The sequence below is a fragment of the Phalacrocorax carbo genome, chromosome 11, assembly GCF_963921805.1.
Source record: "Phalacrocorax carbo chromosome 11, bPhaCar2.1, whole genome shotgun sequence".
In the NCBI taxonomy this organism is placed as follows: domain Eukaryota; kingdom Metazoa; phylum Chordata; class Aves; order Suliformes; family Phalacrocoracidae; genus Phalacrocorax; species Phalacrocorax carbo.
Window position 1 is genome coordinate 2,006,316 of NC_087523.1, and position 17,859 is coordinate 2,024,174.

The 17,859-nt window shown below is 53.6% G+C and overlaps 2 protein-coding genes across 6 annotated transcripts in view; both read left to right on the forward strand.

The window, feature by feature from the left end:
- Positions 1-9,148, forward strand: part of EDA (ectodysplasin A) — an 83,552-nt gene extending 74,404 nt beyond the window's left edge. Inside the window, exons 4-8 of one of the 5 annotated variants that reach the window (XM_064462797.1) lie at positions 835-1,014; positions 2,359-2,393; positions 2,798-2,849; positions 5,788-5,918; positions 7,931-9,148. In XM_064462797.1, the coding sequence (XP_064318867.1) occupies positions 835-1,014; positions 2,359-2,393; positions 2,798-2,849; positions 5,788-5,918; positions 7,931-8,182 (650 nt within the window). In that variant the 3' untranslated portion in view covers positions 8,183-9,148. The remainder of the gene's footprint in view (positions 1-834; positions 1,015-2,358; positions 2,394-2,797; positions 2,850-5,787; positions 5,919-7,930) is intronic. The other 4 variants (XM_064462801.1, XM_064462799.1, XM_064462800.1 and 1 more) reach the window with 4 other exon arrangements.
- A 5,234-nt stretch (positions 9,149-14,382) lies between these two features.
- LOC104042170 (transforming growth factor beta activator LRRC32-like) lies at positions 14,383-17,768 on the forward strand. The gene is made up of 2 exons (XM_064462720.1): positions 14,383-14,539; positions 15,478-17,768. Exons 1-2 carry the CDS (start codon positions 14,420-14,422, stop codon positions 17,464-17,466), a joined length of 2,109 nt encoding a protein of 702 aa, XP_064318790.1. The 5' UTR covers positions 14,383-14,419; the 3' UTR covers positions 17,467-17,768.
- The last annotated feature ends 91 nt before the right edge of the window (positions 17,769-17,859 follow it).

Sequence of the window (17,859 nt, forward strand, 5' to 3'; positions counted from 1 at the left end):
CTGGTTGGGTTAGTCCTTCCCTGACCCCTCCATCCAAAGCCCAAGGCGCGCATCTAATTATCTTGAGGTGTTGTAGCGTCTAGGTCCTTCGTGCGCGGTAAGCGCATCCTCATCGCACCACAGAAGCGTGCCCCGCTTTGTGGGGATGCCTCCTGCATCGCCCTGGGCGCTCGGCAGCTGGTGGAGAGGAGCTGAAGCTCAGCTCTGAACTGCCCTCTGGAGGCACCTCTCTCCCTCAGACAGGAGAGCAAGCCGTGGGGACTGTATACTAATGCCTACATAGACAGCAGGTAGAAAAGATTGCAGCTGTATTCCATAAAAAAAACAGAAAACTGAGAGACTGTGGAGTGGTTCGCGTTGACTTTTAACAGCCCGGCTTTCACCGTGTTGCGTTGCAGCGTGCAGCTGGTCAAAGGGAGCGGCCGAACCCTGCCGAGGGGGTGCGACCAGCTCTCGGGCGCGCTGCCTTTGAGGGCCGCGGGACCTCCCAGCCCCGCGGCCGGGGGAGGGCTGCGGCCAGAGCGCTGGGGCAGAGACCGTCTGAGCCTCCATCTCTTGGGAGGCCTTGGGGAGTCCCCACGCCTTATTGAAATGTGGTTACATGTGCTGGAAGGAGCCTGCAAGGCAGCGTCCTGCTTCTGCCCTGCCGGCAGCCTTGGCCTCACGGTGCGGAGCTGCAGGACCTCCACCCCACCCTGGATGCTTGGGTGCTCCTCCTTGTCCCTGCCCTCCAGCCGGCAACAAGCCATCCCCGATTTTCTGCTTTCCTGTAGGTAAAAGACCATCCCATACTCAGCGTGTGGAGAAGCTAACATCTGCCCTTCTGTTTTTCAGGTAAAAAGGCTGGTCCTCCAGGGCCCAACGGTCCCCAAGGGCCGCCGGGTCCTCCTGGGCCCCAGGGTCCCCCCGGCATTCCCGGCATCCCCGGGATCCCCGGCACAACCGTCATGGGACCGCCTGGCCCCCCTGGCCCGCCGGGCCCCCAGGGGCCGCCAGGACTGCAGGGCCCCTCAGGTAACGCGTCTGTTCCCTTCTCTGCTCGGAGCCCCGCGAACGCCGGGGGGACGCAGGGGGTGCCACGGGGCACCGCTGCCGTACAAATCAATAAAAAAGCTCCAGGTTTCCACCTGAGGACAGCGTAGGGTCTGAAGGCGATGGCTTAGGACTCAGCTGCCTTCTGGGCTCACCCTTGCACCCATGGGAGGACAAGAGGAGCAGAAGCCCTGCAGCCCCCTGGGCTGTGCGGTGGGAGCCCGGCAGCAGTGGTTTAGGGTGCGATGCTGCAGGCGAGGTGGTGCCCGTCAGGAGAAGATGCAGAGAAGGACCAGCAAAGACCCGTGGAGGTTCAGTTGCTTTTAAGCATCCCACTGGAGTCTGCCGGTGACCGATTTGTGTGTGCGCAAACTGGCTGCAAGGTGGCTCTTCCCGGTGGTGACTCAGTGTTTGTGTTAGTTCCTCTTAAGCTGACGCAAAGCCTGGCTTTGCATTGGCACCAGGCAGGCTGCCGCTTAGCACAGTCCCCAGGCCAGCCCAGGCACCGCACGAGCCGAGGCATCTTGCCTCCCATACCAGCCAGATGAAAATATGTTTTTCTCCTGCAGTTCTTGGTTTCATTTTTCTTTGTATCTGCACCATATTGTTTCCCCCTGGAGTCATGTGCCAATGATCTTGTTAAAATCCCTGAATTTAGTAACTCTTTAAAATGCAGATTAGTGGAAGTTCACATCAGCGGTGTTTGGTTGTTTTGTGTATATATATCTCTCAACAGTCTAGTGTTAAAAAACGTATCTTCAGAGAAATGGGGACTGTGACCCTATAGTCTGCGTGGCTCTCAAAGGAAAACTCGGTTGACTTTTCAGTTTATATCTCAGAAATTGCCACAGCAGAGGCCAGGAGCAGCATGAGGTCCTTAGCACTCCAGAGTGCTGCCCACAAGCATCTCATCTTTAATAGAGATTTGGCTCTCAGGGAAAAGAGATTTCAACATGTAGCTTGAATGCAATGAATGACCTGAGTTACTGCAGAGCGAAACTTGTAATCTTTGCAGCCAAGAGGCTTTATTGCCACTACCGATCAGGAAAAGGGTTGTGCAATTTTTCCTTCTAGTGGAAACTGGTTGAATAATGTTGGGGAATTTTGATGATGTTAGGCAGAAATGCAGGAATAAAATAGGATGAATGTTTTTCTTGGTTATGTACTTTTTAACATTAAGCTGCACCCCATACCGCTCTTACTGTCCTCCTTCTGTTAAAAATAGGGGTTTATTGGTTATTATGGGAAGAGAAGTTTTATTTATAGGAGTGTTTACTGCAGCTCTTTCAAGCTTCCTCTTCAGTAATGTGAAACTGTATTTTGCAGGTGCCACAGACAAGGCCGGCTCCAGAGACATCCAGGTTGGTTCATCTTCTTTCAAGGGAAAAACCCAGCTTTGGCTGGATTTTTGTAAACATTACTGGTTCTGTTTGCTAATGTTGTGTTCGATGGCGTAGCTCTGAAAAAAACCCACCCCTCCTTGCATGTGATAAATCATAGCTACCCAGAGAGGCTGCCTGATCTCACCCTTTTTATTGCTCAAAAGAAAGCCGTGTTAATGTAGCCTGGGCTTCTCACTTCTTCTCCAGTACTTAAGCAGTTTGTTGTCTGCTGCTCTGATATTCTTTTTTCATTTACGAAAAGCATTAATGATATGAGGGTACTGTCATGCCTCTGTACCGGTCCCCAGTGCTGTGGAGGTGTGTCGAGTTAAAGTGACGCAGTTTTCCCCATTAATTTTAAATCCCTCTGATCTCCTTTGCAGCCAGCTGTGGTCCACCTTCAAGGCCAAGGCTCAGCAATCCAAGTGAAGAATGGTAAGGATCTCATGATATTGGCAGTTACTGAAAAGAGCCCGTCCTGCACCCGTAGCCTCGTACCCGGGTCTAAGTCCACTCTATAACCCGGGTCCCTGATTATCCCTGCTGTTGGCTCACCCCGTGATAGTCTGATTTGCCTTGCCCAGACCCCCTTGGAGGAGTCCTCTGTTGAGCCTCCATCCCCGTTTCCCCTGCGCTCCTACTTATCTCCCAGGCTGTCTCTATCCTGTGCATCCCAGTAGTTTTGTCCCGCTGAATCCCCCTTCTCCTTGACCTCCAGGTCTATGATGCGCCTCCTCCAACCCGCTGTTGTACCGTCAGTTTTCCTCAGCCCCTCGGTGGCCAGCCTTCTTTCCCACTGTGTTCTACTCTAAGCCCTCAGTGCGTCCTTTTCCTGTCTCAGCCCCATTAGCCTGTTTTCCTCCAGTTTTCCCAGTAATTTATGGCAGGGGGAGGCACAGCTGTAGTGTGAGGACACAGAGGTGCGCAGCCACTAGCTCCTCCCGCGTTTACGCTGCAAGCCTGCACACACGCAGCCCCCACGGTCCCTCGTGCATCTCTACCCCCACCAACAGCCTTTAAGGCTTTAAGCTCGAGTCCTGCCAAGCCGCTTCACGTCCACAGGCAGCTCTTTGCTCTCCTCCTTCCTCCCTGGATCCCTATCCAATTTCTGCTCGAGTTCCTGCTCCTCTTGCCAACAGCTGGGTCTCATTCATTAGCTGCTGCCTCCCTGCTCACGACGTCTGGCTGTGCCGGAGAGGAGCTGGCTGTCTTGTCCCCGGCCTGAGTCACCGCGCGCAGCTCCCCGGGGAGCGCGGGCAGCCGCCCCGGTGCACGTACCCCCGTCCCGGACCTCGGGGGCTGCAGCTCCCAAGGATTGCTGCAGCAGGACCCCTGTCCGCCAGCCTCTGCCCCCACGCACGGGATGATGAGGGCTGACCAGCGCTTCTGTTGAAAGGCAGTTTCTCCCTTTCAGCAGACGTGAGCTGTGGGAGCTGAAATTTCTCATGGTCAGGGAAGCATGCTTACGGCGGGGTGGGGGAAAAGCTCCCCGAAACAAAAAGGAAACCGGCCGTTCCTAAAACAATACGAGAGAGAAGATGCTGGTTTGCTTATGTTCAAAAAGTAATTATCCCTTTATTAATGGGAAGCCTGTATGTTTACAGAGCACACACTACTCCCTAAGAGTGGGAATTGCCCTGTAAGTGTGCTTCCCTGCTGCTCGGGAACAATCTGATGCTGCGAGCCATTAATGCTGTCCAGCTGACAGCCAGCAGAAAACACGGCCTGGCTGGTTTGCGACTGGGGGCAGGGAGCTGAGCAGCAGATGAAGACTGGGAGGAAGAGACTTGTATTTGATAAAACAAGGCACCTACAGAGAACGGCTCTGTCCTCGGCTCGTAGCGAAGTGCGTCCTCTGGACCTGCTCGTTGGCCCCTCCAGAGAACAGAGCTCTGCTCGCGCTGTCAGTTATTCCATTGGCTCCAGCGCCAGAGGACTGGGTGGTGGATCTATAAACCCCTGACCGTGCTGAGGACCCCAGTTAGGGGTTAATGTGGTGTGACGTGATGCAATTTCATACTTTGTTGTTATTTTGGCTCTTAAAAACCTAGGAAATGGAATGACAAAGCATGTGTTAAAATAACGCTAGTTACAAAGTCAAGAATGTTGAAGTCAAGGAATACCAGAATTAAAATTGATTGTGTAACCCTGAGTTGGCCTCCAACCCTGAGCTGGCCTCCACGCACATACGTGTGCTGAGAGGTGGTCTGGTCTCGTAGTTGCACACAATTTTTTTCCCATAACACTGTTGTCTCTTTTGCTGCAAGAGCTAGTTTTCTTCTAGGGATGATCCCAAGGCTTATAGCGAGGGTGAAGGCTGTATCATGACACCACTGCTGAGAACATCTTCCTGCCCAGCAGCACTGGGAGGGGGGCAGACTGACAGACTGGCCACGTGTAGTCCCATTCCCACAAGGACAGGGATCACCATTCTCATCCTAGCCTTGTGGTGGTCCTCAAGGACGTACTTGTTGACGTGGTCTTCAGCACACCGCCTGCTGAAGCTCCGCTTTGTTTAGTGTGGACACTAAGTAGAGAGGTGTGGGGAGGGGAATGAGTGAGTTGGAAAGTAGAGGAAGAGGTTTAATGGTCCTGAGGCTGGGTAATGTCAGTTGAGGATCTCTCCTGGAGAATCGGATCCTGGTTCTACCTCTGCTGCAGTTTCTTCCCCGACAGCAGGGAGATCGCCAGTAACAAAGCGCTTACAAGGGCCACGAGCAGATATTCTTCAGGAGGCGCCTGGGGTCTGAGTTGTAGAAATGCTTCTATAATCACGGCTGCGATAAGTCATTTGTGATCTGTGGCTGAACACACAAAAACAGTGTGAAAAGTCAGCCCCTGGCCTCTCAGGCGAACTAGGAAAACTTAGCAAATGCCATACAGTACCAGCACTGATTTGCATGTGCCAGAGTGTCTTTGCTCTGGAGCAGGGATGATACTGGGAACATGTTTTCAGGCCTGTGAAGCACTCAAATATAGTAATAAGCTTAACTTAGTGTGAGGAGGAGGCAGGCTAGCCTGTACCCAGCGCTGGGGATGAACGTAGCGTAGTACAAAAGGCCATACGGCTCTTTCCAAGGACGAGGAGAACTACTCCTGATGAGGACAAGTAGAGACGTAAATCAGTTGTGCTGTGCACGGAGCAAAATGAGCATCCGCCACCAAGTGATGGTGTAATTGGAGCTGTAGAGAGGAGTCCAAACTAACACACCGTAGCCTTTAATTCTGGGATTTTCTTACCGAGTTACTTGACTTTTCAACTTGGGTCTGTGCCAGCCGTTGTGTACGAATCGTTGCAATGTCACTGTATTTCTGTGCTCCTGCGCTTTTCATTCTGACGGGTACTGAGTGACTGCCGTTTTCTCATACTGAGATCTTTCAGGTGGAGTCCTCAATGACTGGTCTCGCATCACTATGAACCCCAAGGTGTTTAAGCTGCATGCCCGCAGTGGGGAGCTGGAGGTACTGGTGGACGGCACATACTTCATCTATAGTCAGGTAGAAGTGAGTACGGTCCTAGGCCTAACTCCTATTCTTGTGTTCCAATGGAAGCCTTGCATGAACCACGAGAGGGCTCCAGACAACTAGCAAATGCCAAGAACTTGTATGTACTTTTAACCACTTCGTGCTCTAGGAGATGTGTGTCGGAGGAAGACGTTAGAGTTTCGGAGTGCAAGGTCACACGTTTCGCCGTGACACCAGCTGCGAGAGATTAGTTATCGAAACACGTGCGCAGGCACCCAGCCAGATCCCACACGCCACCAGTGCCTTTTTTTAATCCTCCATATTGTCTGTGCAGTCACTCACCAGCACATCCAAACCTCCTGGCAGAACAAGGGTCCCAGCAGGACGCTAGGCTCTGTGCTTTAAAAGAGACGTTAAGACCAAAACCCTGACAACTTGTGATCATTGCGAAGCCATGTCACCCTTTGTAAGCGTAGGACTCTCGGCCCCAGTGGCTTGGCCAGACTCCAGCCCAGGTAACTCCATTTTGCCCCCACCTTTGTGCAGCTTCAGACCGACACGATGCGCCCGCAACCGCGTTGTGCAGCGGGATGGCTCGGCTGCTGCTTTAGTTGGTACTGACAGTGGATGTACAGACCTGCTTCTGTAAAAAGGGCTGAACAAAGTCATAAATTACTGCATTATGGTTTAGTATACGGCTAACTAAGACATCGTTTCCTCTCCCCATTCCAATAAAATGCAGGAGACAGTCCTTCAACGCACTCTCCCGGTGTCTTGCAAATCTCTGAACAGAATTGCTGAGCTGCGTTGAGCATGAGCTACAAAGCTCTCCCCTTCCAGAGCATGCAGGGTGTCCACCCACCTGTGGACTGAAAAACTGTCCAGGTTCTGGGGCAGATTTTAGCAAGACAACCACAATTAAGTAACCTCCACCTTGCTCCAGGCTTCTAATATTACGTCCTGCTCATGATTTGCCTCAGCTCGGTTGACAGCCCCGCTGGGACTGTACCAAGTCGGATAAAGCGGGCTGTGGGTGTCAAGTTAGGAGCTCTTCCACAGAACCGGTTACGTGTCTGATTTGGATGGGGACAGGAAAAATAACTCTACGTGGGCCGAAGTATAGTTGTTTCCCACGTGCTTAATGCTAATTGCTGGCCACAACGTTGTGCCTCTGAAGCCTTTGTCGTTTGTAGTCCATCAAGGAAAAAGGGGGACGCAGTCTCATGTAGCTTCTGTGGTTGCAGCGTGTAGACCAAGAAGAATTAGCAGATGCATCCAGAACGGCTGGTTTTCTTCCGTCAGGAAGAAGCAGCTCGCTGGGAGTGACTTCTCTTTGGACAGGTCTTGCTCATGCATCTCTCAGTTCTTCAGAATCGGTGCGTGGGAGAGAGGTTAACTAATGAGGAATGGAGTCAAGGGGACTTAGGCGCTAGATCCAAGAGTTAAATCAGTACAAACACCATAAGGTCATTTGCTTCCAAGCTGTGGAGGTTGGGAGAGCATCTTCCCTGTGATAGCTTATGCCTTTGAAAGCACCTCAAGTCCAGTTACAAAGAAGGTAACTCCCAGTACATCTTAGGGCATTTTTGATGTCAGCACTAAAGGAGGCTCATGGGACCCAGAGAGCAGGACTGACCAGGTAAGTGAAAGAGGACTTCAGTTCAAATATTTCTCTTTGTTTGTTGTATGAAAAGCTGTTTGTAGCAGATAGGGTTGCCTACGCGTTTTTGTAACTAAGCCTGTGCAGGTTTGTAATTTTTCCTGTAATAAGCAAGGTCTAAAGCGAGGATTCGTAGCTCAGCCTTAGATCCACGGATTCTTGCATGCTTGTGTTAGTATGAAGTGGAATACAGAGTATCCTCGTGTTTGGTTGCCTTGGGGTTCTTTCTCCCTCGAACAAGTCAACCTCCCATGAGTGCAGGTGTCCCAGGGCCAAGGAAGGGATCGTTAGCATCCTTACAGCATAGGTGTACACAGTGAAGGGAATGTGGACGTGTTCCATGTGCACAAATACACTCCCTAATACCTTTCTTCTTCCTGCTTCACATCAGGTATACTACATAAACTTCACAGATTTTGCCAGCTATGAGGTGGTGGTGGATGAAAAGCCCTTTCTGCAATGCACTCGGAGTATTGAGACCGGCAAGACCAACTTCAATACCTGCTATACAGCTGGGGTCTGCCTCCTCAAAGCCAGGCAGAAGATTGCTGTGAAAATGGTCCATGCTGACATCTCCATCAACATGAGCAAGCACACAACTTTCTTTGGGGCCATACGCCTAGGAGATGCACCAGCATCCTAGATGAACTTGGCGTGTCCAAGGATACTCACAGAACTGCACAGTGCTGCTGTTCATAAGCGTATCAGTATTTCAGGGGGTTCTGTAATCCGGCCATAAAGAAAACTGATCCAGAGCTATTTATTCCTATATGTGAATGCAGGAAGCACAATTGTCTTCTGTGATTTGCATGGAGACTTGGATCAAAAAGCTAGTTGAAAAAGCGTTGTGAGGAAGAAAGGCTGTTGTGTCTGCCTTGTCTCAGTATTTCAAGTATTACTGCACTGATATTCTGCTCTGTGATCTTCACACGAGGCTTGTTGAGAGTGGTGTGGGTCTCTGCTTTTATGTTGCACTAGCAAGAGCATCCCAGGCAGTAGCGGGAGAAGACAGGCTAATGTCAAAGTTGTCCTATCCAGGCGCTGCTGCTTCCGCACGCTAAGGAAAGCGAGAAGGGGGGGTTCTGGTTTTCTGCCTTCCCAGTTTGAACTGCAACGGCCACGGGATGCAAAGGGAGGTGAATAAGGCAGGGGCAGTGGTGTTTACATTCATCCTCAGGAGCGCGAGCGAAGAAGGCGAAGTGCCTCTACCTAGAGCTTGGGAAGCAGGCTGCAAAAGCAGTAAGTGCGAGAGGAAGGTGAATACTTAATAGAGCAGGCTTAGCAGATAGGAAACTGCCTCCACATTCCAGAAATCACAAAGTCCCAAAGAAAATGCCGATTACCGGTTCCAGAGCCTCTGCTACTTTCAGCTCCTGCCATTACCCCAGAGGTATACCTTGCCCCAACAGGGGCTGCCTTAAAGTACTGCTGCTGTTACAGCAATTTGTGTTCTGTTGGGGGTTTTTTTTTTTTGTCTTTTTAATTAATATTTTGCAAACCAGAACACATTTCTACAGGCTTCACCAAGCCGCGTAGAGCAGACACAAGTACTTGTGAAAACACTCTGAAGAAGTTTGTCATGTTTAAGAATAAAATTATTCAAACAGGATTTTTTTTTTTTCTGTTTTAATAGCAACTGTCCTACTTTTGGATGTGGTTTTTATCCTTCCTCCCCCCACCCCTTTCCTTTTGGCACCCTTCTACCTAAAATGTTCTAATAAGTGGTGATGGAGTCTCTAGCAAAAAAAAAAAAAAAAATTGTATTTAAAAAGTCTGGTCCAGCATGAAGTCACCACTTTTTCTTTTCTCTGAGCCCTGCTGAGTCTAGTCATAACTCGATTTCTGGTGACTAATAGAAGAGCTGGGACACTATTGTTTCTTTTGGCTTCTTGAGCAACGCTCTGCCGTTACCTCCCCTCAACTGGGGAGACCTAAAGCTATAAGATGTGCTCGAGCTGAGGAAGAGGCTGAAGCGCTACTTGCTCTTCTGTGGCGTGCCTTGGTTTGTGCTTGGTTGTGCTGGGTTTGGTTTGGTTCGTTTGGTTGTTTTTTTTTTTTTTCAAACTGAGTTTCTTTTCAGAACATGTTTTTTTTCCTTTAAGAACTGAAGAGGGTAGTGAAGTTTCAGCCTATGTAGCAAACGGGGCGCGTCCCGCAGCGCCGTCTTGGCGATGACCTCCATCGCCAAGCAGAGGCGGCTCAGCCGTGGTCACCTGCAGGGACGTGGGAGCGGACGTGTCTCAGCTCCGCGCTGGAGCGACCGATCTGACCGCAGAAGGGTCCGCCCTGGCTGAAGCATTCTTGGCTCTGTCGCTTTTCCCCATCCGTAGCGAGTGATCTCACTTGCCAAGTATTGCAGTTATTGGGAGATAAATATTTCTTGGGGGCACCCAGCTTTGGCTACAGCCTCGCTATTCACAGGAGGCGTGCAGTTTGTAAAATAACTGCATGAAAAATTGCCTGCTATTTCTTTTTCAATATGTTCTCCTTTCTAGCCTTAACATGTTGGACTAGTAAGAGCCTTAGGGGCACTTAACTAGTCTTTTGTGGTTTATTTCCTTTAAAATGGATTAAGGAGGACATGTTTCTCTGTCAAGAATGAATCAGGACAACTGCGTATAGTGAGAGCATCAAGCAAATCATTAACAATTGCTTTAGAATACAGCCTGAACAGCGAGACTTAGGGGCAAGCATGAATAATGCAATGACTTGGGAGAGCGTGATGGACTTTGCATTTCTTGTCCCCCACTGGCAGGGTCTGGGATTTGCTCCTGACTGCGGCTGTGGGCAGGAGGAGGCAGAAGGAGAATCCCTCCCCTCTGTAAAAGCCCCGTGCGTGGCTGTCAGGTTCCCTCTCTGCCTGGGATGCGGGAGGAGAGCAGGATGGAGCGGTTCGGGCTGCGGAAGGTGTTAACGGGCTTTTTCTGATGCTCGTGTTAAACCGAAGGGTGAGCTCGGTGCAGCCGAGCCAGAGGCAGGGAGTTGGAGTTGGACACAGCGTTGGAGAGCAGAGAACACCTTCCTGCAGGTGGCCTTGGTACCGCGGGCCGTGCTCATCCCTGGGATGAGCAGGTGGATCACCAGTCCTGTAGCAGCCGTGGAGAGTCTTTATACTTGAAACCCTTTGGCCTCTCTGGCAACAAGTTCTCCTTAATGAAGTATTACAGTGCAGGTTACCTAGGCTGTAGCACAGCTGCTTCTGTGTGATGCTTCTCTAGATGGTGTCTCACCATCTATGGTGCCTCTTCCCCTTACCTGGAGCCGAAAAGGCCTGGAAGCAGCTCAGGGGAGCGTGAGGAGGATGCGTATGGGAGGTTTTAACAAAGTCCAGCGGGAACAGGGCCTTGCTCCAGTCTTTCCTTCAGATGTCTTTGAATTTTGGTGTATCTCTGCTCCTAGTCTGGTTGAGAAGGAAGTGCTTCATTTATAGGCAAACGTCTGCATATCCGAGATGGCGGACACGAAAGCAGTCACCGGTGGCTTCCCGTGTGCCAGCCTTCCTCTCCGGTGGTACTTGCTGGCTCTGCTCTTACCTACGTGCCTTGGCTCTGCTGCCCAACTTTCGGCTGGACTCCAGCTGCAGAAATGTAGCCAGCAGATAATCGGTGTGTAACACATCGTCTGGAACCCTTGTCCATCCCATGCTCCTCTCTATGGAGGCAAATTCTAGGGAAGCCAGCTCGGCTGTTGTTTTTAGGACCCCTTTTGAAGGAACAATTCCCTTCAGTAAAGGCTTCCTACCCGGACCAGCCTGGCTTTTGCTTCCCTCCAGCACCTTTCTCACCCAGGTAAGCGGTTGTGGTCCCCAACTGGGGACTTGGCAGCACCCTTCCGCTGGCCGAGCAACGTCAGGTGCTTAGAAAAGGGCACCCAAGCTGCATTGAGAGGAAGATGAGCAAAGTGTGTTAGCTCATTCATGTTGCTTCCCAGTAAGAGGTGGAGCACAGGGAGTCCTTCCCGCTCGCTGCTGGCACCTGCCCTGGATCCCGTCCTGGCCCCGGGCAGTCCTGGCGCAGGCTTTGGGGGAAAGGGGAAGGGACAACTGCACCCATACAAGCCTGACCCCCACCCACCCACCCCGTGTTCGTCCCTCCCAGGCTGGAAAGAAGCCTCTCAGACTCCCCAACAAAAGCATAATGGGAGAGGAGTTGTGGGAAGAGAGACATGGCTCCCCCCGTTACCTGTTAGAGCTGCGTGGTGATATGCTGATGCTGTTTTGTGCTTCGACATCTTTATTCAAGACACTATCTGTATATAAAATATACATAATGTATATAAATTAGGATGTAAGTTTATGTAAATTGTCAATATTTTCTTTGCAAATAAAGCTTTTTCCTGATCTCGGTGCTCTGGATGGGACTTCCTTCCCCAGCCAAACCAGGAGTGGAAAGTCTTTTGACTGCGTTTGTGCGATGGGCCACAGCCGAAAGGTAAAGCTCCTCCGTCCTTCGGGGAGGATTTCGTAGGCAGCTGCTGTGGCCGCCGCCGCTGATGCGAGAGGCACTGGTCCTCTCGCCGGGCTCAGAGCTGCTCAACATGTGCTTTCCAGCTCCCCACTGCTCTCTGCAGTCAGGGGAATGCACAGAAAACAGTATTTCTGTCACTGCTTATTGGGAAAGATGTACAGATTTGATAACCAGAGCCTCTCTGCCTCCTTAACGCCCAGGATGGGTGCAAGTGTCTGTCGCCCTGTGGTAGGGCTGTGATGTTGGGCAAGTGGCTTCGTCCCCTTTTCTACCAAGCCTCTGTCCTGCCGCTCATTCCTCCCGTGCTTTGGAGACGTCTCACGTGGGGGAACAGCGGCATGCACCTCTCTTTAACAGACCACCCTGGAGACCCGGGAGCCAGCCTGGAGGCCACGAGTGGCAAGAAGCACAGCATGCCCTGCGATTTGCAGGAGCAAATCTCTTCCCATTCATGCTGTGCGGTTCGCTCTGCCTTCCGGGCGGTCAGCGAAGAGCCTCTCAGTGTTTGCAGAGCGCCTTGGACGGCTCTCGGTCCGCGCTAGGCTCGCTCCGCCAGGCACTCCTGCAAAGGGAGTTCACAGCCTAGGGATGCAAATGCCCAGGGATTCTCCGCAGTCCCTGATCAAAGTCAGGGACTTTTCAGCTGATTTCATCGGCCATGTCTGCTGCGCAGACCCGTGCCCAGCAATTTGGGATGCAGGGAGGAGAGGGCCGGGGTTCCCCGGGCGAGGCGGCGCCGGGGCCGGGTGCGCCGGGGGCTGTGTCGGGGGCTGGAGCACTTGCACGCCGTGGTTCCTCCCCCGCGCCGCCTTCCGCTTTCGGGGCTCCGTGCTCGGCCGCTGATGGGAGACAAGGGACGCTGGAGGAGAAGGTTCATCCAGAGGTCGGTGGTTCCCTGGCCAGAGCCTGCAGGATTTCACATCTGCACAGATGTGCTAGCCTTGCCGCGCCTCTGAAAACAACGGCGGGCTGTTCGCTCGCAGCTGCCTCTGGCCCCGGCTGCTGCCGAAGCCCAGGTCCACCGCGGTTAGCAGAGAGGACGTCAGCCTAAAACACCAGCCCTGGCCTTCAGGCTGAGCCCGGCTGGCTGTCACCGCTGCCGTGCATGCCCTCGCTGTCTGGTGATGCTGGTCTGGCTCAAGGCTGAACCACATCCCGGAGGTGACAAAGTGCCCCCCACCACGCCAGCTGTCGGGCAACAGCAGCAGAAGCCAGGCTGCTTCATCTTCCAGATGTGTATGTGTATATATATATTTTTTAAAATATATATATAATTATTTTCTTTCCTGCCAGACCCATCTAGGACTAGAGCAACAGCTCTACAGCTAAAATTACAGCAAAACACATCCTTGGGCAACTGTGCGGCAGCCTGGAGGTGCTCCTTCGGATGGGAAGGAAATCGGCCACAGCGAGCCAAAACCCCAAAGAGCAAGCATTTTGCAGAGCAGCCCCCTGAAGCATGCAGGGAGCACGTCCCCGGGGAGCATGTCAGCACTAGGTGGCACAGGGACACAGCAATGTCACTGCAAAAATAATCCCTGTGGGTGGGGTGCGGCTGCGGGCGCCCAGATGCAGGGAAAGTCCCCGTCTGGTTCGTGCTCTGGGTGAGGAGGTGACCCAGCAGCTGTCCTGGGGACACGGGGACACGGCAGCGAGGAGCCCAGCACTTGCAGTGCAGCGGACTCCTGGGGAGGAAGAGGCGGAGGAGGAGAGTGATGCCAGCTCTGCGCATCTTCTGGGAACAGGTGGCAAAGCCCCAGGGAGCCGTTGTTTCCCTAGGGAGGGGCAGGTGCCACGGGAGAGTCCCCTCGGATGGGCTGCAGCGGCACGGGGAGGGGAATTTGCTCTGCCTTCGTGCGGTGAGCTCACCTGCGGCCCCGGAGGTGCTGGGAGTCCCGCGGTGATCCCCGGCGGCCGCAGCCAGGAGCTCGGTCCCCATCTCGGGATGGCCAGGGAGCCCTCGCCGCCTGCTCCTGGCATCCTCGGCACCAGCTGCCCAGCGGGAGCTGGCACAGGGCATAGCGTGGCCCTGGCACAGGGCAGAGGAGGCTGGGGAAGAGCAGGTCCAAGCAGGGGAACTCCCCCCAAACTTCTCGGCTTTCCCAAGTACCGACCTCTGCCTCCTGGCATTCGATTTCGGCCGGCCAGCCGGCCCATCACCTGAGCGCGGTGCAGCCCTGCCTCCTCCCCGTCCCGCTGTTTCTCTTTCCCTTCCTTGTGGCTTTGTGCACTGTTTTTCCCCCTCTGCAATCTTATGTCTTTCTTTTCCCACTTCCGTAGCTACGAACACCCACATGTGTTATCTCCTTCCCCCATCCCATTCTGAAGCCTATTTATACAGAGCCTGGCTCCTGCCCAGCTTGCCAGAGAGCACTGGAGGAGCGGGACGGGGCTGGCAGCACCCGCAGCCCAACATGCTCTTGTTTGAACACCGGCTGGCTGAAAGAGGATGCTTGCTGCTCTGGCTGCTCCCATCTGTTCTCAGAGCCCAGTCTAATGGGGAGGCGAGGCCCAGGTCCATGCTGTGCCAGCAGGTAAGGCTGCCTTCCGAGGAGCCCCTGGGCTGGGATGGCCCCAGAAGCACCGCCGGGTCTGAGCAGGGCTCCAAGCATCCCTGTGCACGGCGCAGGGTGCACCTCCTCGCCAGGGCTCTCACCTCCCTCCAGCCGCCACCTCTTCAACCTTCTCAGATTTGATCTCCTCTCTGCTCTCCCGTCTCCGAGCCAGTCTCCAGCTAGCTGGTCCCGGCACCCAGCTGCTCCCATATCCCTGCCGTGCCGGTGGCACCTTCCAGCAGTCCCTGCCACAGAGGCGTTGGCTCGAGATGCTTGCTAAGAGGCAGGATGGAGTGCAGGGTCGCACGGGGATTCAGAGGTTGGCAAGGCAGTCAGGAGCCTGGACGTGGAGCAGCTGGTTTCTGGCCCCCGCCCCCGCCAAATGTGTCAGGGTGGGACAGAAACCAGCTGCTCCACATCTAGGCTCCCGCCTCCAAACTGGCAGAGGAAACAAGTTTGGAGGGAGAGAGAAGGTGGAGCCCACCAGGAAGGTGATCCTTCTCTGCTCAGACAGGACAAGGATGCCCTGCACCAGTCCCTGGGCTGTCCCAGTGCCCTCCAGAGACTGGGTTTGCCCCACCGGTGCATCTCCAGTGCTTATGCTACTTTTTTGCCCACCTTCCTTGCTGGGACGCAGGGGACGACAGCCAGAGACTAAGCCTTCTTCCTGCACCATCAGGAACATCAGCACTATCAGCCAGGGTCTTGGGAAGCCCACCTTAACCCTGGGGACACCCTCCTTGTCTCTGAGCAGGGGCCTTGGGTGGTGTGGCTCCTTCCCATCCCGGGCTTGGGAAGGGGTGGCGGTGCTCATGTCCGTGTTGCTTCTGCCCATCTCGGACAGCAGATGGCTTGGCTGGAGCTGTGGTTTGTAGCCCCTGTCATGCTGATGGTTTCTCCTCTCTCTCTCTCTGCAGAGCCCCACGAAGGTGTCTTGCAAAGGGGTTGGCCTGCGCAAGTTTCCAAAAGAACTTGGCCAAGGAATTAAGTACCTCGAGCTCTCCAACAATTTCATCCAAAACCTCTCAGGCAGCCACATGCCAGGGTTCGGGCAGCTTGAGTACCTGGACATGTGCTTCAACCAGCTGGAAGCCGTGTCAGACACGGCCCTGGCTCAGCTGCCCCAGCTACACTCTCTCCTCCTGGGATCGAACCACCTGGACCACAATTACCTCGCTAACGGGCGAGCATTTCATCTGCTCAGGAATATAGAGGTCCTGGACCTGTCGGCAAATAACCTGGAGAGCCACATGGCAGGCTGGTACATCAGCAACCTCACCAGGCTGAGGAGGCTCGATCTCTCCGGGAATAAGATGACCAGGCTTCCAGCAGGGATCTTCTGGAGCACACCACGGCTGCGCAAGCTCGACCTCAGCAACAACTACATCATGGAAATCGAGGAGGGAGTTTTTGAGGCTCTGGAAGAGCTGGAGGTGGTGAACTTGGCTTTAAATTCCCTCCACTGTATCTCTGGCTTCAACCTCATGCAGCTGCGAGTTTTAAATCTCAGCCACAACGCCCTGGAGCTCTTCGCCTCGGAGGAGGGAGTGGAGCCCTACCTGCTTCAAGTGCTCGACTTGAGCCATAACAGACTCCTCTATTTTCCAGAGCTCCCCAAAGCCCATTATCTCACACACTTAAACCTCTCCAACAACCTTATTGCTTCTCTGCTCCCAGGCTCACGCCATCCGGGGGAGTTTGTGCTGCGCTACAAGGAGATGGCGAGGTTTAACAGGACCTTGCATACCACGGCCGGTCTGACACATGTAGCTGACTTGGATCTCAGCAATAACCGGCTGCAGCTGTTCCCATTTACCTTCTTCCACAGCCTGGACTCTCTACACAACCTCAGCCTGGCTATGAACTGTCTCCATGAAGTAGCCAAGGAGCCGCTCACCACCAGCATGGAGCCCAGCGACTACTCGCCTGCGCCGCTGGAGCGTGCCACCCTCTCCGTGCGCTCGCTGGACCTCCACAGCAATGCCATTCACGTGCTACCACGCTGGTTTTTTGATTCTCTGCCTCAGCTGGAAACGATCGACCTGGGCTCCAACAGCCTCCAGCCTTGCGAGAGCCAGGGAAGTGATCAGGGAGGGAATTTGGGAGGGGGCTCTCGTGTACCAGCCTCAGGAGGTACCTGCACCCCCTTCTACAACGTGCCTCACTTGAAGCATCTGAGTCTTTGCAAGAACAACATTACCAGGCTGCACCCCTACGCCTTCAACCAGACCTCGCTGCTCTCCCTAGACCTGTCGGGGAACAAGGACTTGTTTGTGCCTAAGGAAGCCCTGGGGGGGTTGGAGTTCTCCCTGCAGAAACTCTCTCTGAGGGGCAACCAGATGGACGACAGCAAGGCAGAGCTCCCCTGCCTGGACACACTCAAGGTCTTGGACCTCTCGGGCAACCACTTGAGCCTTTTGCCCACAGGTCTTTTCTGCTCCCCGCTGGAAAGCCTGGACGTTCGCAATAACAACCTGCTGACGTTGGAAAAGCCGGCGCTCGCAAGCTGGTCCCGCAGCTTGAGAGACGTGTCTGTCGCTGGCAACCCCTTCAGCTGTTGCTCGCTGGCCTGGCTGGACACGCTGCAGGCGGCCGGCGTGGGCGTGCAGGACCTGGACGAAGCCCTCTGCGCCTACCAGGACGAGAGCAGGAACTTCTCCGCCAAGATAACCAGCAGTCCTCGGTGGCTTTGTCCACGACCCAAGGGCTCCAGCTCTCTGGCTCTGCTCGTGGTCCTGATGAGCCTTTTCTTTCTCAGCTGTGGGGCTTGCTGCCTTCTGAAGAAAGGGCAGAAGTCGCTGAGGTGTACGGGACTGGGCAGCAACAGGGTGGGGGTCTTCCCCCACCATCCCAAAAGAGACGAGCCGCCCAAGGCGAGGCCAGCAGACATCATCACCAAAGTGTAGCCCAGCCCTGCGGAGCAGGAACTGTAGCGATCAGTCAGAACTCTAACTATTATTAATAATATTAATAATAATATTATTGTATTTTAGGTCTCCTCCCGTCACTGGTATCCTGCGTGTTTTGCAAACCCAATAAAGGGAGTGTGGTTGGTGCTGAGCTCTGGGCTGGGCAGAGGTGGTTTCTGGGCCACCCGTCCTTCTCGAGAAGGAAGCTGTCCCCATCTGCTCTGTTCCCTGCAAGAAATTAAACACGCTATAAGCAATTGTGGGTGGGTTTTCTGACCTGCCATCGTATGTTCTCATCACCCAGGACAAGAAACCAAGGCCTGCTTGTATCAAGCTGCGCCCCCAAACTCATCACATGCTGATTGTGGAAAGGGAATCGTCTCCATTGGT